This window comes from Drosophila ananassae, chromosome XR (assembly GCF_017639315.1).
Source record: "Drosophila ananassae strain 14024-0371.13 chromosome XR, ASM1763931v2, whole genome shotgun sequence".
NCBI classification, from domain to species: Eukaryota; Metazoa; Arthropoda; class Insecta; order Diptera; family Drosophilidae; genus Drosophila; species Drosophila ananassae.
The window spans coordinates 8242054-8268504 of NC_057932.1; the positions used below are offsets into that span (position 1 = coordinate 8242054).

At 40.1% G+C, this 26451-nt stretch overlaps 1 protein-coding gene across 3 annotated transcripts in view; it reads right to left on the bottom strand.

The window, feature by feature from the left end:
- Positions 1-265: 265 nt before the first annotated feature.
- Positions 266-26451, bottom strand: part of LOC6499931 (protein disconnected) — a 54942-nt gene continuing 28756 nt past the window's right edge. The window contains exons 2-4 of one of the 3 annotated variants that reach the window (XR_004311396.2): positions 15609-15865; positions 834-2612; positions 266-738 (exon numbers count right to left, since the gene is read on the bottom strand). Coding sequence is in view for 2 of the 3 variants with exons in the window: in XM_032456044.2 (XP_032311935.1) it covers positions 1020-2612; positions 15609-15692 (1677 nt within the window). In the remaining variant the exon portion in view is untranslated. Of the gene's footprint in view, positions 2613-4878; positions 5555-15608; positions 15866-26451 lie in introns of those variants that run through there. The other 2 variants (XM_032456044.2, XM_014904224.3) reach the window with 2 other exon arrangements.

Genomic DNA, 26451 nt, shown 5'->3' on the forward strand with positions numbered 1-26451 from the left:
TGGAGAATGGAAAAAAAGAACGAAGGAGAAGCAAAGAGTGTAATTACTCAAGTTAATTTAACATTTTTTTAGTCCCATAATCCTAACGATGAAGATATTCCCATTTCCATATCGAGCGGAAACCTATTAAGAAATGTATATGTATAAAATGAACTTGTCAAATGAACAGATTTAAAAATTTATGAAAATGACAACCTAAGAGCATCCCAAAAAATGATTTTTTTTTTGCACTTTAATTTTCCCCCCAAAAAATGTCCAGTGGCTGTTTTCAATGTTGACATATTTATTGTTAATGAAAACTTAAATCATGTTATACAGTACACAATCGTTTCGTATGGAGCAATACTATTTCTCGGGAGCATTAACATTTTTTTAACTTACGATCTACATATAGCTGCTAACGGTTGTGGAGCTTTTCGTACACTTCGGATATGTTTCAGTAAAGCTTGCATGCGGTTAGTACTTCCAGCGTCGCAGTTTATTTAGAGGTTACAAAAAAAATTACTTAAAACTATTTAATATATGCTTGTATAATCTATTTGTTATAAATATCAATACTTCGTTGTGCACCCACCAAAAAGCAGGAACCCGAACCTATTGCCTGCTTCTCGTTGACCAATCTGCACAGATCGCCAGCAAAAATAACTGAGATCCTACGCACATACACTCTCACACTCTTTGCACGGTGCTGCTGCACTGAGGAACAGATTAAACACTATACACATAGATGCTGCATTACTGTAAACATACATAAATTCACAAAAAAAAGTTTTATATAACACATTTGTGAGCAGAAAAAGCTAAATTCCCGGATCAAGTCAGAGTTGTAATACCTGGGGTATAGGGCAGCGGCGGCGGTGTTTGAGAGCTGCCAGCCATTTAATGACCTATATTCGGCTAAGTCTTCTATTTCCACTTCCGATGGCCGCCCCTCTTAAGACGTCCTTAAAAAATAAGAACTAAGAACAAAAATAAAACAAAAAAAAAAAAAACATTTGACTAAGAAGCTCCGCCACAATTTATACCGATATAGCTGCGTTGGTTGACGCCGGTGACGTCTTTGGCGGCGGCTGTTGATGGTGTCGGTCGAGTGTTAGGTGACTCAGGTGCAAGTGATGTTCCGGTTGCTGGGGCTGGTGGGAGTGCTGGTACTTTTGCTGCTGTTGCGTCTTGAGCAAAATCGAGCGGTACATTTCGGAGAGCAGGCTCCACATTGGCGGCGACCCGCCCAGTGGCTCCACGGGTGATCCACCCGACGGCAATGCGAACGTGGTGGGTGGCTGAGCGGCGGCTGCTGCCGCTGCGGCGGCAAACATCTGTGTCTGCAGCAGTCGGATATGGTGTTGCTCGTCAATTTCCAGCAACGGCAGTGGGGGCGGTAGGAGCCGTCGGCCAGACAGGTCTATGCTGTCAACTTCCAGCTCCATGCTGCTCTCCGCGCCGAGACCAGGAATAGAGGTAACGGCAGCAGTGTCAGTGGCGTTGATAGATGTGGAACTTGCCGAATTAGACGCGTTGCTGTCGTGTCGCTTGCGTTTTCCCAGCAGCCTATCCATGGAGAAAGAGCCTCCACTGGGGCTACCCGATCGCTTCTCCAGCTCAAATTCCTTATTATGTAGTAGCTTCTCGCGACTGTGCTCCTTTTCCGAATCTAGCTCCTGGTCTGGGTCCTGCTCCCACTCTCGGTCCCGGCGCTTGTGCAAGCTGAAGTCCAGCGGCTGGTCGGGCCTGTCCTCATCGCCATTACTGCTGCTGATGCTTGCCAGGCTCAGACTGCAATGCATCTCTTCATCTTGATCATGGTCCTGGTCGTTATCCTCTTCGCAAGATGCAGTCGAGCTCGAACTGTTTGCCTGTATCTCTACGTATTCGAAGTCAGCCCCGTCGCCTCCATCTGCCTCCGCGTCGATAGGTGCCTCTGACTCTGCATCAGGCAGATCCAGACAGCCGGAAAGAATATTCAGGCCGGGCAGTCGGCCCTGGCCCCCGAACATGACGAACGAGGACTGGGTGTGATGAGGGTGATGCGGTGGCAGCAAGCCAGGGAAAGCTACAGGAAGGTGGCCAGCAGCTGCGGCGGCTCCTGTACCAAACACAGGAAACTGCTGGGCCGTGCGGCCGTCATGCGGTGAGATCTTGCGCCGGATGTGCGGCGAGTGCAGCTTGGGGTTCGGATTGGCACTGTGGCGGTTCCTGGAGCGACGCGAGCTAAAAACCATGTTGCAGCCCTCGACCGTGCACTTGTGCATTTCCCGCAGGTGCACCGCCGAAAAGTGGATTTTTAGGGCGCCTTTGTCGCAAAAAGTTTTGAAGCAGATTGAGCACTGGACGCGCTTCTTTCCCGTCGACGGATTGATGAACTGGCCGGCCAGGTTGATAGGCGGCGAGCCCCAGCGCTTCAGCTTCGATATTCCACCAGATGAGACTCCACCCGAGCCAGAACCGGATCCAGTCGACCCTCCTGGCGAGCTGGCCGGCGAGGAGGCGCTGCCCTTTGTATTGGTATGCTGGACATGGGGATGTGCGTGCGGATGAGGACCATGGGCGAGCAGATAAGCGGGCGACATGAACGGATTCACCATATGCTCCATTCTAACCGGCCTGGCTTTGTGCTGAAAAGATATGACGGAAAAAAGGAGTTGTTAGAAGTGTCAATCAGGGAGTCACTCACTTGATCAATCAGCAATCTCAAACTAATGCCAGGCACCAGGCCTGTCTGTGTGCCTCACTAGGTTGTGCAAATCCCGTTTCCCACTGCCTACTGACCACTACTTGTAAGAAAACTTCCTGGAAGCTACGTTATCACTAAGTCAAACAGCCCCCTTTTCCGACAGTGCCTACACTCCAACCTCCGTCGAACTAAAACTTATTCTGGAGGCCACACGCCTTCTGGGGTGGACTTTCGCGGTAGAATGTGTGTTTCGTGAGTGATTCATAACAAAAACGACAGATTAGCGCAAGAGTAGTCACAGGTCGGTCGGTCGGTCAACTTCCAGTTACAACTTCAGTATTCCACAGACATATAACTACAAGTTTTCGAAAGACATCACTTGTAAACACAATACACTACACTATCTATCGCTACATTGCGGTAACGAAAATTCAATCGAAGATGGCTGCAGTGGAAACGACAAGGAAGCAACGCTGTCCACATTATAGAAGCGTTCTTGAGAAACCCATAAAGGTGATTTAGCTAAGAGAGACAAAGAAATAACTAAAATGCCCTCCGACAAACCCACTTGGCAACCAGTTTGTCCTAACTCTAAGTGAAGCGAGATTCGAGCAAGTCGAATGGCATGGAGAGATACACACCACACTCGTCGTGTAAGCAAAGGTTTCTCATTTGTATAAGCAAAATCGTTTACAGCTTTTTGGCCTTTTGGCAATTAAAATCGCCTCTCAACGACAGCGGCGACGACATGTGGCGATGCCGTCAGATTCATTTAATTTTATTCCATTCGAGTCCATTCTGCCCAATACCATCCGATCTAGCGGCTTAGCCGTGTACATTATTGTTGCATTCGTGCTCCCGTAATTTCGAGCACCTCACATGAGATGGGAATGCCAAGAGGGGTAAGGGGTCTGGGGTGAGGTAGCTCCAACTGGGGACAATTGTTGGATTCGACATTTGGCAGTAACATGCGGATGACGATGATGATCGTGTGTGATGTCGTGGCCGGCTATCTGGCATCGATCTTAAAAGTCGGACATACTCGCTTGCCCAATGTCAGCGAAACCCCACAACTACACAGATGGAAGGGCACACATCTGCGATTAAGATACACGGCCACTAAAACTAAAAACACTCTCGCAGACCAGCTCCGCCAGACTAGAGCCAGGCGACGGAGATGGAGATGGCGGGCTTTTATAGAGCTCATTAGTAACGATAACAACAATGGCATTAAAATGACTTTAATTACACGGGGAATATTCACTGTCGAGTGCTGAAACAGCTGTACATTCTTTTAGCGGCGGATCTGACTTGTTTGGGTCAGCTAATCGGCCTATCGTTCCACTAAATTTTATCAAATGCTGTCCTATTGCGAATAAACAAATCCTCGAGCCTTGGCGTTCCACCGCATTTGTGCCATACCCCTTACGGGCTACTTACTATCTACTTTAAATACAAGCTTTTCGGGTAAAAATAGTCGAGTAAGACAGACCCCCACTTGAACTGTTTTTTTGTCCCAGTGTATCGATGGACCGACCCAGGTGATGCATGTACACGGGTAATTATTTTTGTCAAGCACATAAATGCAGACGGGGGAAAACCAATCACATGATTTGATGGTTCGGACGAATCTTTTTTTTTGTGATGTTTTTATTGTTATTATCGGCACCGTTGCCTGCATCCAACTACCAGAAGCTCGGACAACAAAATGTTGAATTACCCTGAGAAAGAGCGAAGAATTCCGGGGCCCAGAAGACTCAGACACAGCGTTAGATCCGCGTTCACTTTGCCTTCTTTAATTGCTGTTAGAGTTCCCCGCAATGGAGGTAGCGCGTTATAATAAAAGCGGCGGCAATGGCAGCCGTGGCTTCAGAGAAGCTGTTCGTATTGTAGCTGTAGGGTACTGGTCAGTGGGGGGCGGGACTCGAAAGTTGTTTCCGCGAGAACCACTGAAGCCACTTGGTTCGAGCTTCACCCCGAAAAGCAGCTTGCGATGGGAAAGTATTTCTCTTTCTAGGCCGTATAAGTATTCATACTCATTCATAAGTATTCATTCTATTCATCTGCCATCGATTGGAGACATAATCTGAACAATCGTTGGGGTCTTGGGGCTCTGCGACACAAATTGCGTTTAAATTGCGCAATAGCGCAACACGACTACCGACGGCGAATCGAACTCGAAAAACTTGAATTTGCTTTCCACTTACCTTTAATGAAAATTAAAGACTAGACACTTTTTATTTAGCGTAACTCCAATGGCTTGTATAAACTTCACTTTAATAGAACTTCGAATGGATACAATCGAAATGTCACAGCGCTTCCCATATAAAAAAAAAATTAGTTTATCGAATTACAGTCGCAGCAGTTCACTTCCATGAGCCCGATGCTATTTTTTTATTAGGTTTGTTTAAAGCTGGGCTCTATTCTAGAGCATCGTTGGCGATAAAACAAAAGTTTGCCGTCGTTCGCTTTAAGAGATGACCACTCACACGCTCATACAACACAAGAAGCGACGGGACCGTGATTCGGATTAGGATGCGGACACGAGTGCGGTATGTGTACGGTACCCGGTGTACGGTGTACGGAATGAGGAGTGTGGTGTGCGGCAACTAAGCAGAGACACGAGAGAACCACTTCTTCGGAAGACGTGGGTGACAATGATTGTCGCTGTGTCGGCGGCGAGGTTACGAGGCAGCAGCGGCAGCGACTGCTGCTCCGTCGCAGTCAGCGGGCAGAAAAATGTAACAGCGACGACAAATGCGACGCACAGGCAAACACTCGCACTCACACGCTCACGGACACTAACACAAACTCGATTCGGGGTGGGTGACACTTTGGTCTCGCTCGCTCCCGTAAGAGACACGCAGTGTTGGACAAGTTTAACGCAACTGCCCCACAATTGTCTACCTGAAAATGAGGAGTCGATGGCACTGTTATGGTGCTGTAGTGAGTGCTAGTGTGTTTGTGTGCGTGGAGAGAGGACAGGAATGAGTCGGCAGTGGCGGTGTGAGAGAGCGAGCTATTGGAATTGGAATTGGCCTTCCCTGAAGCGGCTGGATGTGACATATTGTCGCGATGGGTCACTAGGAGAGCCAGATAAAGAGCAAGCGAGAGGGCGTGCGCGAGAACCCATGTCTGGCGTCCTGCTCGCTCTGCCCAGTAACGCTTCGGGCGAGATAGTCTGGCACGAAGTCGGCAAAGCAGTTCATGGCGAAGAGAGAATGGTATGCTCTTAATTCTCTTAGCCGTCATATGACTCGGTTAATTTGTGATGCGTCCGAATAGAGACGCCTATATGCAAGCGCGTTCAGTTATTGCCGGCCCGCTTGCACACTGTCGTTTGAATGGACGTAACCGAAGTGGGTTGACATGCGACACATGTATTTGTGTTGCTGACCACACAAACTCTCAAAACTGCTCTGACGCACTTCAACGCAACCAAACGGAGCGCTCCTTTGGTCGTGTAAGTGCGAGTGTGTCGCCTACAGCAAGTTTGTGTGTGACAGAGCCGAAACGAGTGGCTAGGGCGCCGAATGAAATAGCAATGGCCAGCACCAGCACCTAGCTTGTCGCCGCAGCGGCGCAGCCCGCATATGCCATATGTGTGTACATACATAGTTCCACGTCCGCTGCCGGCTGCCAGAGGTCCACTGCCCATTGCCCGCTACCCAGTACTTCGTAGCCCGTTTCCGACTCCACCCTTCCCCTGCATCGTTACTGTTTTGTTATTGTCGTCACACGCTGCTTATTGCTGTTCGGTTCACGTCTTTTTAAATTTTGTCATTTAATGTCTTGTCCGTCGCGAACGTTTGTTGGAGAGAGAGAGGGTTCCGCGACCCCGAGCGCTCTGTCCGTCTTTTTCTGGCACACAAAAATATTTATTTCGGCCAGATTCGATTGCCAGAGTGGTGTGTGTCAGTGTGTGTGCCTCTCTCTTGCTTTACTGGCTGCAGATATGGATTGCGATTGCGCCACAATCGACTCGACAGTGTGTGCGTGTGCCGCACGCCTGTGTGGGTGCACCGATGTCACACAGAGCTCGACACTTTGGAGGCGATTGGACTTCTACCGTCGCCCTGCACCAATAGAATTCAAGCATTTAGTTGGTGACAATGGTCCCGAGGAGTCGCCGACGTCGCCAACGTAGTCGTCGTGTATTTGTCGCTGCGCTGTTCCACATTTTTAGCTCCTGTTCATGTTACTTTCGTCTCTGTTGGTTCTCCACCATACCCAAACAAGGTTCTCATTCCCCGTTCCATATCCCCTTGTCCATGTTCGCTTCGCTCCTCGTCACCTTTGCCATCCGCGTCCCCATTCTTTAAGTTTATGTAAATCGTAAAAACATATACACATACCTACATACAATACAGTTATATATTGATGTACGTATGTATGCTCCTTGATAATCATGTGGAGATGTACATACATATTTATGTGGCCACTTGCACTATGTAGGTATTAAAGCATGTATGTACGTACTTATATATACATAGGTACATACCTGACGGTTCTGTTGTGTTTTTCTTTTGCCTACTCTATTGTCCTTTTGTCCTTTTCATTGCATGTAATTACGGTTCGAGATTCCCTCGAAATTCGTTCTTATGTATTTATTATAAAGTATAGTTATATATGCGCCTACATATATACATACATACATACATACATACATACATACGTATAAAAATACAGATAGCGAGGGAAGGTCAGCGGCCCCCATAGCCTCCCATGGGAACGCCCTTGGGTATAACTATTGTTAAATATGTTGATATCTTGCGATTTTTACGGGCTCAGAATAACTTAAGCTCACTTTTATTCTCATATTTGCATAAATAACGTTTCATTTGAAGATCCCCCGCCTTAATGTAATGACATATTAATAAAGAAAAACTTAACAAAAATGATGTAAACTTGTAAAATAATTTGGTTTTTATGGGCGACACTTTCAACATAAAAATATTGAAAAAAAACAGGATACATTAGAGTAAGAACGGGTCAAAATTATAACTTCCACACACTTCCTCAAATAGGCAGATTAGGTTAGGTAGAGGCGGCGATGCGGGTAGCCAGTCATTCTGCTGCTAGAGCTCCATGTGGTAGCTCCATGTGGCTCCATCTTGCCACACAGGCAAGAATCGAAATCCTTCCCATCGTAGCTACTGTTGGGTCCGTGAGGTCCGATTTCCTTGTCACCGCGGTGGGATCTCGGTGAGATCTGTTGTTTTTGTAAGTAACGGCTTCTAAGAGAAATAGGCTTAAAATAGATAACATAGGGAATATGAAAGACTACGATGAATTTGACAAATTTTTTAAACAATTGGTTTATTTAAAAGCTTTGTACTTTAGCACATTTATAGAAATATGTACATATGTATGAATATCGAATAAACAATAAACTAAAAAGATTTCAAATCTTTTAAATATTCAAATCTCAAAGCTTTTACTTTTGTATTTTTTTGTATTGTTACTTGTATTTAGTTTCGTATATTGCCAAAAAAAATTTAGAATTGAGTCAAATATGTATGTATGTACATATATACATACAGTTGCGAAGAAAAACGCACTTCAGCCAAATTTTGTTTGAGAAAATACAAATTTGTTTAAGATTCGGTTAATGGTGAATTTATTAAAATTTAATTTTTTTTTATTTTGTTTAATGTTTCTTCTAATCGAAAACAGTGTTACTGGTAGTCAAATTTATTTAAAAATATTTAATTTTATTATTCATTTTTATAAAGGAACGAAAAAAATAGCACAACTTTAACTTTTCTTATGGAATCATAAAAATTTTCCTTTATACATATGTAAGAAGTAACCAATTCAATAGACTTTTATTTCGATAATCCGGTAAAAAAATGCATGAATAATATAAATATTCGACGCTGCAACCATTAAGCTGTGAAAAAACTTAATATACCTAAAAATGTATATAGAAAAAAAACTTGTGGAGTAATTTTGGTAAAATGTTCCAAGAAAAGCCCCTAACTATTGGAAAAACTTGAAAAATGTGAGCCAATATTATATTTGACCTCTATTTCACCATTTAAACATCGCTTGTGCTAGTGGTGATATTTTAATTATGGCAGCTGTATGTATAAACATACATGTATGTATAAGCTGTATGTATTGTTTAAGAATATGTGACTCACAATCAAACTACACTTTATCTAAAATTTAAGTTCAATTCTGCAGTTTGCTAGTTATTTCACTGTAAGGTAAAGAAAATATTCGGCTGTACACAGTATTTTTTGGACATACATACATATATAAAACATACATATGTACATATATGTAAAATACCTAATTACTTAATTAATTAAAATACCTAATACTTTATTAATTTTAATTGAATTCCGTAACATTTACGGCTATTTCTAGCTTTAGACCTGTAGTCGCTATAGTTAAATTCTCTAAATGTCGAGTAATTTAAGTTACCCGCAAATTTCTTAATAATAAAATAAAGAAATAAGAATTTGGGGAAAACCACAAATGAACATATGTATGTATATTTTATCTAAATCTGCTAAATTACCAGAGCTAAAATTGATGCAATTGATATAGTGGGCTCATCCTTATGAAATTTTAGCGAAAAGCGCAGCACTCTTGGGAAATTTATACACGGTCATCGCAGAGGTCAGGGTATATTTTTGATTCATTTGTATGTATGTAACAGGGAAAAGGAATCACCTTTGACCTCATGAAGTATATTTTCATGATCAGCATCAGCAGCCGAGTCGATATAGGGGTCTGTCCGTCTGTTCGTATGAACGCGTGGATCTCAAAGTTAAGAGATAGAGCTATAAGATTTAACATATAGACTTCTATAATACAAACGCAGTTCAAGTTGGTTTCAAATTTTTGTCAAATTTCCGTAGGGCCAGTTCAAGGAACTTTTTTAAAAAAAATTTGAAAAAGCTTGGCTAATGGGCTGAATGGCTAATTTAAATCTGCAAAATTCACACAAGCCAGACCATTTCTAGAGGAGTTATGGAGTTTTTGTTTTGCTTCCAACTAGATTTTTCAGTTGTTTGTTGAAAAACACAAATTCAGCTACCAAATTTGGATTATGTATCTTTATATATTTTATGTTAAAAAGTTAGTTACATAAAAAATCTTTTATAATGCGTAATAGGGAAGAGCACAGGGTATCATTTAGTCGAGAAACTGGACTATAGTCGTCCTTTCTTGTTTCAAAATTTTTTGATCATTATTTAAAAAAAAAATAATATTATTATTCGCCTACAAATGTCAAAGGCCTTCCTGTTTCGATACGGAAATCAGAAATTAAATATAAAAAAAAAAGTGTTGCATGGGAATTCTTGCTAGTGGGAGTCCTCCTTTTTAGGTCATTAATTGACTGTACTTGCTCAAGAATGCTTGGGGCGTGTATGTTGATTGTAGAGGATTTAGAGAACAAAATCGAAAAAATGTAATTAAATGTGAGATGTGACTCATTTGCCTGGGTTGAAGGCAAGCATGAAACTAGATCGAGCGATCGCCTTCCCATGGGCCATGGCCTTAGCTACTTGGCCGAGTTCGCATTCAGGTCCGGCATTTTGTGTTGGCCAAGAATCGTTCGAAATCGATGTTGCTTCGAAATTATTAATGGATTTTTAATATCGTTTGTGTCGGCGTAAATTGTATTTAAAAAAAAATGAGGGAGAGCGATCAAAAACGAAAATCTGAAACGATTTATTGACACGAAGTCAAGTACGCACCGCAGCGGTCATGGGAGAAATGTATCACATGCAATCCGGTGTCTGATCTATGTGCCTCGTACTGCCGTCAAAGCAACGCACTCCACAGGGCCCCTGTCCCAATCCACTTCACTCTACTTCACTTCACCTTGCCGAGGACGACAAAATGTAAAAAATGATTGATCGACTTATACTTGGACCTCGGATTCGGGTACAAAGGGCGCCGTGCCATGCGGTGCCGTGTTAATAAAGAACTTTACACATCCAGTCCGTGGAATAGCATTGGATCAGCTCTGTCTTTGGAGCGATTGTCGATTCCCCGATACCCTGATTCCGATTCCAACCGAGCGAAGATGACGGCGGCGGCGACAGCAACGATAATCGCTATAATATGATAGCAATTATTTATTAAATCTGGACAGGAGATTGGAAGCGGGAATGACAAGAAAGACATTCCCATGCTTGATTAATGAAAGAAATTCGCCATACAATGGAAGAGAAAGGAAAAACGAAAGTGTTGACTAGCTTTGACCAACTGCAGGGGGCGATACAGCGATAGGCCCTGGAATATTATGGTGAAATGGGAGTGGAGAAAAGGAGGAGGAGGAGACTTTTCAATTTTTCTTATTGACTTTTCAAATATACATATAATCAATAAACAGGGCTTGCACATCCACACCGAAGCAATAGCCCAAGTTCCCAATCCCAATCAGACACCATTAAAACTACACATGTCTTTACTAACATTTTTTAATGCTTTTACTATAGACCATTTCTGAATTTTAAGTTTATATTGTTAAAAGGTAGAATAAGATGTAAAGCATCCATTTTGGCTTTGTGTCATAAATTAATCGTAATATAATTGACTTTAGTGCTGCTATTTTTAGCTTGGAAGATATGGACTACAGATGGGGCTTGCGACCATTATTGTGAGCATGCATGTACATCAAAAATACATATCATTTAGAACATTCTTCATTTTTTGTCTGAAGATAAGTGTTCTGAATGAAACGGAGTTGCGGATACGGAATACATTGCGTTTTCATGCTCTCGATGGTGGTGGTGTAATAATCGCGCAGCGCCCTTGACAATTCCTCAATGAAGTTGAGAGGTCCGCGCGGCATTTCTTAGGCACTCGGCTATTACACAATCGCGGACTCAGGTAGGCAGGGCTAAATTGGGAAAGGGTGAACAGGGATAAGTTTGGAAAGGGAGGAAAGAGGTCATTAAACGGGAACAAGAACGAGAGCGGGAGTGGTTTCCTTTGTCGATACGCCGTTGTTGGCCGCAACAGACGGTTACCATGAATATGGCACATTATGTACCTAATAATTAAGTGAAAGGGATACAATGGCTTCATGAGAACTTTGCTAACCGGGTGATAAAACCCCTACTCGCCGAAAGGGTTTCGTTTTGCTTCCAACATGTCGTCGAAAATTTTATAATGGCCCCTTATATAAATCCATGCCAACTGCAAGACTCGCCCACTGTAGAATGGATCGCTTTTTTTGTTTTACCATAGGCAGTCAGACGAGGAACGAACAGGACAACGAGGAGAGACGAATGGCAGCTAAATGCCATTGCCGCCAGAGAGCACAGAAGGTCGATTAGCAAGTTCGACCTTAAACGAAGCCGCTTAATTTTTGGGGCTCAGAGGTTCCATCATAAACAGCCTCGAGTTTGAATTGCCCAAGATCGGTAGCGGAGGTGGCGGCGGCGGAAAACAGGTACCGGCATGCAACTCGTATGTATACCTGTAACCGCCCGCTTGACGACAACAACGTCACGCACATGTGGTAGTGCAGGGCGACTGGGCGTCTATTTAAAACATCAATTTATCAAATTCAGTACGTCGGCAAGTCTAAATAAAATCGCTGCCCCATGCTTCAGCCCCATGGTTTCGGAACTGTGAGAGAATCATTGGTCTGACCAAATAGCCCAACAATTTGGTGTTCTTTACGGTGAACCATGGCCAATTGGGAGTGTAATCCTGCCAACTGCCTTTTATTATTGTTATGAGAACGATCGACCCTAACAGACAGACCCCATTTGAAAGAGAAATGTTTTTATGGAATAGGTGAAACGTAGATTTGTAATATTTCCATTAATGAACGATTTAATACCGTCCCCATAATCGGGTAACAGTCACAAAAAAAAATAATTTCTGTTATTTACATTTTAGGATTAAAATGGAAAGAGACAAAATTGTTGGGCTCGACAAAATTATAAGGTCTGTTGTGGCATTCTGTAACAATCTGTAACATGCCAGCTTTAAGATATAGTCGACCGATTCCGGTCATTGCGACTTATATGTATATTGCGTTTGAAGTCGATAGCTTTAAAACTGAGATACATCGTCTAAGTAGGTGATCCTGATCAAGAGTATATATACTTTGTAGGGTCGGAGAGTTCACGTCACTGCATTGCACACTTTTCACCAAAATTAAATTACCTTCTGCAAAGGTATAAAAACGATAAGTTGCTACAATTAAAAGATAAAATTATATTTTATACCCTTGCAGAGGGTATTATAATTTTGGTCAAAAGTCTGCAACGCAGTGAAGGAGACATCTACGACCCTAAAAAGTATATATACTCTTGATCAGGATCACCTCCTGAGTCGATATAAGCATTTCCGTCTGTCCTTCTGCCTATCTATCTGTTTCTACGCAAATTAGTCCCTTAGTTTTAGAGCTATCGAGTTGAAACTTTGCACACATCCTTCTTTTATTTGCAGGCAGTATATATGTAAGTCGGAACGGCTGGAATCGGTCGACTATATCCTATAGCTGCCATATAACTGATTGATCGGAAATGCTATGACTTTGGAGTTAGAGGGTTGGGACTTTGCACACATATTACATTTATCCAAGATATCTTATCTGCGAAATTTCATAAGGATCGGCCGTCTATATCCTATAGCTGTAATAGAAAGATCGGAATGGGCATAACTTTCGAGGCCGTCTTTATCCTATAGCTGTAATAGAAAGATCGGAATGGGCATAACTTTCGAGTTTTTAAAGTTAGAAAGATGGGACTTGGTACAGATTCCATTTTAGGCAACTTAATCAAAATGTGCCAATAATAGCTGCCATATAACTGAACGATCGGAAATGGCACAACCTTGCTATTTTTTAAGATGCTTGGAGCTGTTTTGAACATTTTTATTAGAAAATTGATTTGATGGTGAAATTCTGATAAGTATCGGCCAACTTTATATGGTCCGATATATATAATAAGCTATAAGCTATATAATAAGCTTCTACCTAACTTGAACGGTATATAAACTTCGGTTCCGCCCGAAGTTAGCTTTCCTTTCTTGTTGCCAATACCTTTACAAGAAACTAATGTTAAGAAAAGAAGTAACTGTTTGACGCTAAAAGTTATATAGCTAGCCGATCCGAAATGGCATAACACCAACTTATGATATTTCGGATCAGCCAAAAATATCCGCTAAGCCACTAAAAACCAGGTTTTGTTCTCCCAAAGTTTTATTTACTTTTATAATAGTAATAATTATTAAAATGCACTCTGGGCAATGCATTGTAGATCCTTATCTGGTGACGTCGTATCGCTTAGTGTATAGATTTCTCCCTTCTGAAAACTAATATGGAGGATGATTTTTGGCTACAATGCGCATCAATTATTCCATCATTACAGCAGACACTCGAATAATAGCAAACCACGAGCAGCAGTGGCAACAAAGGAGTCTTCTTAGATATTCTCGGAGATTTTTTAGAGCCTTTGTTCTTGAGATGATGGGATCGAGTGAAGACTGTTGTTTAATATTGAATATTAGGCCCGAATTTCTGCAGATGTTTTCTAGAGATTAGCCATCGAACTGACTCCGATACAGTTCGATCGCATTTCCAGGCATTCAGGAACTTCGGGGATTTTTTTTGCTGAAACTGGGCCACCCAAAATTATAATTATAATATAAGTAGTTCTACTCTCATTACTAAGCAATTTGATGATCACGAAATCGTACATTATTAAGAGGACCGTGGATATTCAAATTTTACTTTTGATCATTTAAGAAAAAATACAACCCCATTAGTTTCCCGAAAACTGCTGTATATTCCTGATATATGTAGTAACTTTTAAATTGATTTTCCTTTGATTAACTAACGTTATATTGTATTCCTAAAAATATACTTATCAAAGAAATGGAATCATCTCTCACCCCATAATGTACATATATACATATATTCTTTATCAGCATCTACAGTCTAGTCTCTCTGAATCAACGCGCATATTTTTGAGACGAGCTTATTTTAGAGAGATCAAGAATACATATATTTAAACGGATTGGATATTTATCCATCAATGAGTTCCACACTTTTGACCAAGATTATATAAAAATAAGAAGGGAAAGCTAAATTCGGGCGGAGCCGAAGTTGATATACTCTTTCAGTATACTCTTGCTTATATTATGTATATAATAATAGCAGCTAATAGCAGCTTATATCGAATATACTTGGCCGATCCTTATGAGAGTTTCACCATCGAATCAATTTTTTAATAAAAATGTTGGAAACAGCCCCAAGCATCTTTTAAAATAGCAAGGTTGTGCCAATTCCGATCGTTCAGTTATATGGCAGCAATAGGATATAGTCGTTCGATCCTTATGAAATTTGCCAAATTTGTGCCATTTCCGATCAATCAGTTATATGGCAGCTATAGGATATATTCAAGAAAGAGAATGATGTGTGCAATGATTACACTCGATAGCTCCAAAACTGAGAGACTAGTTTGCGTAGAAACCGACAGACAGACGGACCGACGGACATGCTCATATCGACTCAGGAGATGATCCTGATTAAGAATATATATACTTTATAGTGTCGGAGATGTCTCCTTCACTGCGTTGCACACTTTTGACCAAAATCATAATACCCTCTGCAAGGGTATAATGATTGCTGTGTTTAAATTGAGCTTATTTAAAAATGACAACAGAATTGAATCCTTTCAGGGTATTGTTTTAGCATCGCTAACACAAGCAATGAAGCCACACCCATACTAAATATTATATATCTGGAGGTATATGGGTGTGTGAGATGACGACCACACATCAAGTAATAATTATACATTTTTTGGGGTAGGTTTTCTGCAGATTTCTGTTTGTGTGTGCGAGGAAGACTCTGGGGTATGTTTAATGTTCGTATGTCGGCACAAACTATTAAAGGACATTAAGGGTTTCACCCTAGTGGGCACGACTCTGTATGTGTATGACAAGTACTCACGGATTCAGCGGCATTTAGGATCGGGAACCAATTTTCCAGCCTCCATGATAGAGACATGTACCGGATAGCAACCCCGTTTCCCATTGCACTAGGGCTTCATCTGGGGATTATAAATGCGGTGTGGCTTACAATTTTTAATTATGCATTGTGACATGGCAGAGAACTAGACTTTGATTCACATCATGAGTAAAATCCGAGGGAGTGAACAAAAATGGCGCGGAGAAATGAAAATACATCAGCCAATAGCTCCGTGGATCCTGCAGAACGAACAAAAATTGAAATGATTCTTACCAGGAAACACATTTGGCAAAATTGTAGACTTAAATATTTTTTTTTATAACATTCATTTAAAAAAAAGTATTCATAAATAAGTTATTTGGTGACTCTTAATAATTAGCAAAAACATTAACGAGCGTAAACTCTTCGTTTTCGTCTATTTATAAACGATTTTTTATGTGATTCCGAATTTAAAGGCTTTTGTTTGTGACTCTTTTTTTCTGGAAATAAATTGTATTCAAAGCATTGGGACAAGTATGATATATTCTGAAGATGACATACATATGCATGTATGTATGTTCACGATTCACAGAACTAATAATAAATAAGTAATATCTTTGTGTTTTATGTTTTACATGTGCATATTTATAGGTAGATGGAAGTTTAATCTATTTTGTTTAAACTCGCGCAATGATCGTTCTTTATTGTTTAATGATATAAAAATAAATATGTATCCTTGCTACCTTCTTGGTGATTTAAGAATATCTTTATATCTTTGCAAATTATCACTATCTATGACCTATGAGACCTATGAAAGGATGGAGATTTGAATCGATTGAATAGATAAAGACTGCATTGCTGGAAAAGTTAGTTTGACAGGGACAACATAAAAATTGATCAATAAATAAATATATTGCTTAAAAATACCAAGTAAGCGTCTTTTTTACCACACCTCAGAAGCATGGTACGTTCTAATATTCAACCCCTATCATAAATCATTACTTATTAAACTTCCTCGGAGAAATCATTCAGATCAAAACTTCGTATTTCTAAAATTTTTGTTGTCAAAAGTTTAACAACTGATAGATATAAGATTATATGGCCAGAACAGAACGCTTATTGTTATTTTTTTCACAGGTTAAGTTTTGGCCTAGTTATTAAAAAAAAATATTAATAGTTATTAGAAAAAATTTTTTTTTTGTATGCGTCAAACTCACGATTGCGAACGGTACCCTATTCAGGTGTCAATAAAATTTTTTTTTTGGCAGGAGCACAAATTTTATGTTCGTTTTTTAGAAAAAAGCAATCCACTTCATTTTAGAGAAAATTACCATATTATTTATCTGCCAGAATAACAAGCAATGACAAAGAGACAAGTATTTCGATCGAGAACGTTCCACGGAAATAGTGTGTGAATAAAATTGGCCATTTATCAGTTAGTCAATGCATTGCTAATCTCTCTCTTTTTTTTTGCATGTTCAATGTCGCCGAAAAAATCTTGAGCAAAGGATGTGGGATAAAATGTAATGTATAATAAACAAGAAAGGAAAGCTAACTTCGGGAGGAGCCGAAGTTGATATACCCTTGCAGTTAAGTAGCATCTGATATTATTATAATATATGTATATATTGGATCGTATATACATAGTTGTCCGATCCTTATAAGCATTTCACCACCGAATCAATTTTTCAATAAAAATGTTCGAAACAGCCCCAAGCATCTTTAAAAATAGCAAGGTTGTGCCATTTTCGAGCGTTTAGTTATATGCCAGCTATAGGATATAGTCGGCCGATCCTTATGAAATTTTGTAGATAAGATATTGTAGAAAGTCCCAACTCTTTAAAAACACCAAAGATCAATCAGTTATATGGCAGCTGTAGGATATACTCGACCGATACCGGCCGTTCCGACTTATATACTGCCAGCAAACAAAAGAAGGATGTGTGCAAAGTTTCAACTCGATAGCATTAAATCTGAGAGTCTAGTTCGCGTAGAAAAAGACAGACGGACATGCTCATATCGATTCAGGAGGTGATCCTGATCAAGAATATATATAATTTATAGGGTCGGAGATGTCTTCATCACTGCGTTGCATACTTTTGACCAAAATTATAATACCCTCTGTAAGCGTATAATAAGAAAGGAAAGCTAACTTCGGGCGGAGCCGAAGTTTATATACCCTTGCAGTTGAGTCGCAGTCCGCTAGGTGACGCCACGCATCTTATATTATTAGATATGTAGCAGATCGTAAATAGTCGGCCGATCCTTATGAAATTTGGCATATTAAATTATATTGCCCAAAGAGGAATCCATGGAAACTTCTAACTTGAAAAACAACGAAGTTATGGCATTTCCGATCAATCAGTTATATGGCAGCTATAGGATATAGTCGATCGATCCCGGACTTTCCGACTTATATGCTGCCTGCAAAGGAAAGAAGGATGTGTGCAAAGTTTTAACTCGATAGCTCTAAAACTGAGAGACTAGTTTGCGTAGAAACAGACATACGGACAGACGGTCAGACGGACATGCTCATATCGACTCAGGAGGTGATTCTGATCAAGAATATATATACTTTATAGGGTCGGAGATGTCTCCTTCACTGCGTTGCACACTTTTGACCAAAATTATAATACCCTATGCAAGGGTATAAAAAACGAACATAACGTTCTGAATTAGGGATTAAATTATTGACGATCTAATCATACTTTTTATACCCTTGTAGAGTTATTATAATTTTGGTCAAAAGTGTGCTACGCATTGATTGATATAATTAATTAATTGGAAGTGCCAAATCTGACTGTTTTCAAAGTTCATATTATTCAAAATTGGTCTGATACAAAATTTTTTTTAAGTATCATTTAACTTTATCCTATATTTGCAATATATCTCCGATGCGATGGATGATCATGCTATGTACACCTCTATTTAAGTGGAAAAGGTATATTAATTTCGGCTGCGACTGGAGCTATCTTTCCTTTCTTGTTATCCCTTCTTTGTGTCTTTCGTTTTTTGTGTCTCAATGACAGTTGGCGGCTTTGTAGTACATACTTATGGCCTTGAAGTCAACGATAACCAGGCTTAACAATTTTTTGAGGGCAGGGAGGAAAGAAAGCCCACCCATCGAGCCTGACACATCCTGCCGCTGGGAAGTCTGAAACTTTGCGATTTGCCGAACGCAAAGCAATCAGATCAGACCGGCTTTTTGTTGCAGGTGGGGAGCCGTATTCTTATCCGCATCTCCACTTGCAGGACATGGCTAGTAAGCCAACAAAGCTCACCGTCCACCGTTCATCGTATATGGTCCACTGACCACTGGCCCCAGTCTACATTCGAGTCCTCTCTTTGCCCCTTTGTTTACTCCATCCTAGAGTATCCCATGTATTCACCGAGTGCCGTTACTTTTGTTGCCTGTTTTCGTTGTTCGTAGATTGTGATGCGATTGTTTTCAAAATCGAATGAAGATGGTGTCGAGCGATAGCTGCCGCCTGGTGACTAAAGTTGCGTCCCCATTGACTGAGTTGGGTTGAGTTACCCTTCTCCGTGTCCCCCCTCCGCCTATGACGCCTGCCCCCAACCGCCACCTCCTTGCCGCAGTCTGGACCAACAAAAGCCGTAAAAATTGCGGATTACAATCGCGGATTTCCATCGCACAATTGTTTATTATTGCAGCTCCATTCCCCCCGGTGTGCTTTCCGTGCCGTTTTTATTTCCCGCTTGCCTTTTGCGGCACTTACCGCGATATTTAGCTGTCCCCCTGCTCCCGCCAATATTTTCCCGGCTTGTTCATAGAGACAGCCGCAACGACAAAGAACAACGAATATGACTACAATGACGCGGGTTCATTTCGTGCTCGTGGCTTGATATACCCTGCCCTCTCAGACGAACAGGGCATACCAGGCACGCAAAGTGGCCCAGAGAAGTTATGCTACGACAACTCCGTCGAATCATAAACTTGTTAATGTAAAAACCTAAAGTAATATTTTTTTGGATAAGACTTTTGGGATTATTTAAAAAGTAAAATTTGACAGCCTTTTTGTCATCTAAATCAGGGTAAAGGGAAAAAATATTGTAAGGTAGTACATTTTCAATCTGATTTTGAATTCCTCGCAGATTATATCATACCCAACGCTTGTATTTATTGATCTGACTTTAATAATTAATCTGAATACCTAAATAAGGCTTTAATTTTTACAATAAAGTAAATTTTTATATAAAATGTAAAAAATGATACAAAATCTAAAAAAGGATAAACCGACAGTAATACCATTAAAAGTATAAAAAGACTTTTTATATTGTATATTGTAAATAAATGCAAAGGGTACAAATATTAACGCATCATGTAAAGCCTGCTTTTCTCTCCCTGTTAGTTGGGTTTTTTATGCCTGTTTCACGCGAAAAAACATTTGTATCTGTCAGTGGGCGAACCGCCCACCCAAGGGTATTACGGATATCACTCTCTCATCTAAGACTTATTTTAGACAAAAAGGAACTCCTTCCGTTTGCCCGTTGTTTGCTTTGCTTTTCTTGCTGACTGGCCGACTCCCCGAGACTGAGATTCCTAAATTTGCTAATTTGTGAACTTTTCTGTCCGTTACAATTCGCTACGCTCTGTGCTTTGCGCCCTTGTCTTGTTTGTCATTGGGTATGAGATTCGCGTGTCCTTTTGGGTGGCCCTTCTGTCTCTGGTCTCTGATCGCTTCCCCCATTCGAGTGTTTGTCGTTTTTTATTCCTTGTTGTTTCTTAAGTCATCGGTACATCCATTTGCCTCGGGCTCTCGTGCATTTCGAGTACATTAGACAGCTCATTTTTATTTTGGCCACTTCTTACCCCCCCCTTTGCCAAATCACTTTAGGACGATAACATCTTAATTTTTGGGCCAATAATAAAAATAAACATTTCGCCTTTTCACTCCAGAATCGGGGAATAATAATTTAATTAATAAATTTGCTAACATGATAACTCCGTCTTGAGTGTGTTTAAAATTGAGAGACCTTTGTTTTCGTTCGTGTAGAAATAGAAAGTCGAAAAAGCTTATATCGACACAGAAAGGGATCCTGATCAAGAATATCGGAATATAGCTTCTTGCACACTTTTTACCAATTTTATAATACCCTCTGCAAGGGTTTACAATTATTTTAGGTTTTATTTTAGTTTTATTTTAATTATATTAAAAAACAAGAAAGGAAAGCTAACTTCGGGCGGAGCCGAAGTTTATATACCCTTGCAGTTGAGTTGCAGTCCGCTAGGTGGCGCCACGCATCTTTATACCCTTGCAGAGGGTATTATAATTTTGGTCAAAAGTGTGCAACGCAGTGAAGGAGACATCTCCGACCCTATAAAGTATATATATTCTTGATCAGGATCACCTCCTGAGTCGATATGAGCATGTCCGTCTGTCCGTCTGTCCGTCTGTCCGTCTGTCTGTCTGTCTGTCTGTTTCTACGCAAACTAGTCTCTCAGTTTTAAAGCTATCGAGTTGAAACTTTGCACACACCCTTCTTTCTGTTGCAGGCAGTACATAAGTCGGAACGGCCGGGATCGGTCGACTATATCCTATAGCTGCCATATAACTGATTGATCGGAAATGCCATAACTTTGGTGTTTTTTAAGTTAGAGGGTTGGGACTTTCCACACATTTGACCAAAGTTTCTTATGCATAAAATTTCATAAGGATCGGCCGACTATATCCTATAGCTGTCATAGAACGATCGAAATTGGAATAACTTTGTTGTTTTTTAAGTTAGAAAGATGGGATTTGGTACAGATTCAATTTTGGGAAAAAAAATCTGATCTGCCAATTTTCATAAGGATCGGTTGACTATATACGATCTTCTATATATCTAATAATATAAGATGCGTGGCGCCACCTAGCGGACCGCGACTGAACTGCAAGGGTATATCAACTTCGGCTCCGCCCGAAGTTAGCTTTCCTTTCTTGTTTATTATTAGATATATAACAGATCGTATATAGTCGGCCGACCCTTATGATATTTGGCATATCGAATTATTTTGTCCAAAAAGGAACCCATAGAAAATCCCATCCTTCTAACTTGAAAAACAACGAAGTTATGGCATTTCCGATCAATCAGTTGTATGGCAGCTATAGGATATAGACGGCCGATCCCGGCCGTTCCGACTTATATACTGCCTGCAAAGGAAAGAAGGGTGTGTGTTTCAACTCGATAGCTTTAAAACTGAGAGACTAGTTTGAGTAGAAACGGACAGACGGACATGCTCATACCGACTCAGGAGGTGATCCTGATGAAGAATATACTTTATCCCCTAAGATCCCTAAGAAATTTTGCACATAAGATATTTTTCCCATATATAAAATGTGTGGAAACTTAAAAAACACCAAAATTATGGCATTTCCGATCTTTCAGTTATAGGATGTAGTCGACCGATCCCGGCGACCGAGCCCGACTTATATTCTGCTTCCAAGAAAAAGAAGGATGTTTACAACTCGATAGCTCTAAAACTGAGAGACTAGTTTGCGTAGAAACAAACAGACGGACAGACGGGCATGCTCATATCGACTCAGGAGGTGATCCTGATCAAGAATATATATACTTTATAGGGTCGGAGATGTTTCCTTCACTGCGTTGCACACTTTTGACCAAAATTATAATACCCTCTGCAAGGGTATAAAAATAAAAGTTAAGCGAGTTACAGGAACAAAATATATTTCTTTAATCACATTATATTTATATGCGTTCATTGGTATCTTAAACATGAAGTTATGTTAGAAATAAAGCGTACATATTTTACAGCATTTCCCAAATGATCAATTGGTCAAATTTTTCCGTCCGGCAATCTGTTTTTGTGTCCGATTTATTGCACTATAATTTTAAAACAATTTAGGGATGTTTCATATATAGTCAGTCATATATAGGATATAGTCGTCCGATCCTTATGAAATTTGGCAGAACAAATAAAATTGCCCAAAATGAAATCCCTAGAAAGTCCCATCATTCTAGCTTAAAAGACACCAAAGTTATGCCAATTCCGATCGTTCAGTTATATGGCAGCTATAGGATATAGTCGGCCGATCTCGGCCGTTCCGACTTATGTGCTACCTGCAAGGACAAGAAGGATGTGTGCAAAGTTTCAACTCGATAGCTTTCAAACTTAGAGACTAGTTTGCGTAGAAACCGACAGACAGACGGGCAGACAGACAGACGGACAGACATACAGACGGACATGCTCATATCGACTCAGGAGGTGATCCTGAACAAGAATATATATACTCTATAGGGTCGGAGATGTCTCCTTCACTGCGTTGCACACTTTTGACCAAAATTATAATACCCCCTGCAAGGGTATAAAAATGTAGCATACATAATAAAATTTCTGATCGTTCAGTTCAGAATAAGGCAGCAAAAGGATATAGTCGTAAGATCCTTATAAAGTTTGGTAAATCGGATCAATTGGCACAAAAAATGAAATGCAAAAAGGCCCAAACCTTAAGATTAAAAACACCAGAGGTTTGGAGTCGATAGTTTTAAAACTAGTTTGAGACTAGTTCGCGTAGAAACAGAGAGGCGGACCGACGGTCAGACGGACATCCTCATATCGACTCAGGAGGTGATCCTGATCAAGAATATATATTGGGTCGGAGATGTCTTCTTCACTGCGTTGCAAACTTTTGACCAAAATTATAATACCATCTGCAAGGGTATAAATTACACAGTGTTACAAAAATGACAAAAGTGAATGAACTTTTGAAGTGACATAGTAGGAATTGTTCATTGGGTCGAGTATATCACAAAACAATTTTTGAAATATTTCTAACACCCTCAAAATCTTGATTTATGGTTAAAAAACCGTTTCTCGGGAATTCCTGGACGCGTTTTTTTCAACCGATTTCAAAATGTTTGGTGTTTTTGAATAGTGAAATGTTGTAGCTTTTGAAAAAAAAATATATTTCGATTTTGTTAAACAAAAAGAACAAAAATTTTACATCTGAAACTGAAGTTTTCGACTTTTGTTCGTGTTTTTCGGATTTTGATGCCAGTTTTTCGGTACAACTTACAAAAATTCTGTCATTTTTGCCACATACCAATGTTGTCTCATTAATTTTGAATAAAATGAGACAAATTTCATCAAAAAATAATGAAAATTGGTAAAGTTATAACGCTATTCCCAAAAAAAGTCAATTCAACCTAGCGGACGCTCCGGAGTAACAATGTGTATAAGAATAAGAGTATATTGCTTTCTTCTGACAAAAATTCTGTCATTTATGCCACATATTAATATTGTCTCATTAATACTGAATAAAACGAGACAAATTTCATTAAAAAATAATACAAATTGTTGAAGTTATAACGCTTTTCCCAAAAAAAGTCAATAAAACCATGGGAGCACTATAAGAAGAAGAGCATATTCCTGACTTATACACACAAGTACTCCGGAGCGCAAGCAAGGTTGAATTGACTTTTTTTGGGAAAAGCGTTATAACTTCACCAATTTTCATTATTTTTTGATGAAATTTGTCTCGTTTTATTCAGAATGAATGAGACAACATTGATATGTGGCAAACATGACAGAATTTTTGTAAGTTGTACCGAAAAACTGGCATCAAAATCCGAAAAACACGAATAAAAGTCGAAAACTTCAGTTTCAGGTGTAAAAATTTTGTCCTTTTTGTTCAACAAAATCGAAGATATATTATTTTTTCAAAAGCTACAACATTTCACTATTTAAAAAACCCCAAACATTTTGAAATCGGTTGAAAAAAACGCGTACAGGAATTCTTAAGCGCAAACAAGTCCCGAAAAACGGTTTTTTAACCATAAATCAAGATTTTGAGGGTGTTAGAAATATTTCAAAAATGGTTTTGTGATATACTCGACCCAATGAACAATTCCTACTATGTCACTTCAAAAGTTCAGAATCACTGTTACACTGTGTTATCGGGTAAGAATTGTTTTAATGTGAAATTTTTAATGAACCTACATATATGTATATGTATATGGAATTTTTTGGTCAACAATATTCATATAAGATATTATGCGCGAGGCAGGCGCGTTTGGCATCAGTATTTTACCTTGTCAAGAGGTTTTTTTTAATTTGATAATACTTATACATATATAAAATATATTCATATGTATTTATTGCCTATTTATCTTGAAGCTTGTGTATTAATCATTGACCATTAAAAATGTTGTGTGAAATGAAACCATCTATCCCATTTTCACAAAATGGACTTTTATAAAAATGCTTTCCTACCGAAAGGCACCAATAAAGTTAAAAAAGCAAAAAAAAGTGCGCGTTAATAAGGATGTGAAGCCTAATAAATTTGAATGAAATCTTTCAATGTAAACTTCTTAGTGCCCGTCTCTCCGTGCTCAACGGCGCTATTCAGATACATAGGTCTATGATATTCTGACTGTCTGCCTGTTAAAATACGAATGGGACTTAACAGTAAGGAGCAACTTTCATAAGTCGAAATTATTTAATGAGCATGAAAATTGCGGGGAAGCGCAAGCATAACGAAGTCAGCATCGCAACGCCCTCATATTATTCTTTAATTTTTTCATTCAAAAGTTCAACCCCAACTGAACGACATCATAGCGCGACAAATAGATAACCTCAGGTAAAAATTAATAAATATCCTCCCCGTCTGTGGGTCCATCTGTCCGACGATCTCCTTCCGCCGTCACTCCCTCTCATCCGTAAGTCCACCGAGCGAAATTGTCAAAAATGCCTCAGGGGGAAAAGACAAAGTCTGTTTCGGGGAAAGGGGAGAAAAAACCGAAGCAAAACAAAGAAAACACAGATGGATAACGATGAATGGCTGCGGACAAAAAAGAGGGAGAGAGGGCTAGAGGAGCAGTCGCGAGCCCTGTTGTTTTTCTTGTAATCAAAAGCGTTTTTATTGTTTAACAATTAAATTGCTGGAAAAGGCATCATTAGCAGCCGTGAGTCGCGAGACCGGGTCGCGCAACCGCCAACTGGCAAAGAGCAAAGCCAAGAGCCATGAAAAGAGCATTGAGAACGCCACATCCATCCGAAGCTGATTTTGCTTTGTCCTGGAAAAGGAGCTTTGGGAGCAGAACAAAGGAAAATTTTAAGGCACAAGGCAAGTAAATAAAAACACTGTTTGTGTATCCCACGGTAATGGGTCGTAGTCGGCCAACCCAGCCAGGAACACATCGGAACACACAAACTTATAAATGTATTCAAGAGAAACACCATGCCTCATAATTAAAATTTGACTTTCCTATCTTCTTTCCAATAAAAAGATTTTTTTCAAGTGCAGAGAAGTAGAACTAAAGTTTTCGTTCTATTAGACGGGAGACGCTGATGCGCCAGACATTAAAGGGCAGAGAATAAGGAGCCAAATTCCGTGGTATGGGGTCTGAGCTTCAGGGTCTTCGTCCAGGATGGGGTTGGGTTTTCTCAACGTATTACGGGGAATCAATTTCGTGTGGGGAAAAGCAAATTATGAGGAAGCTGCGTCACCGCTGCCGGCAGCGACGACCTTCTAGCCTAAACTTTTGTACAAACAGTTGTTTAAATATCTAACAAACACGAAGGGTTAAATTCATAATATGGCCAAATTAGATACAGACGGGAGAAACAACTGCGGAATACCATAATAGAATGGCTTAACCCTTTTGTCGTCTCCCCGGTGCCACTCTAACTCTGCTTCCTTACCTCCACCCATCTTCATACCGAAGCAGGAATCCAAGTCCATGCTTCGCTAATGAATTCCCAAAATGAATTTTTCCCTACTCCGGATGGAAACTGTAATACCTATTATTTTTGAATGCAAAAAAAAATGAAAGCGAGCGGTTCCAAGTTCTTTGTCCCCCTGGATCCAATTAGCTATGTCGTCGT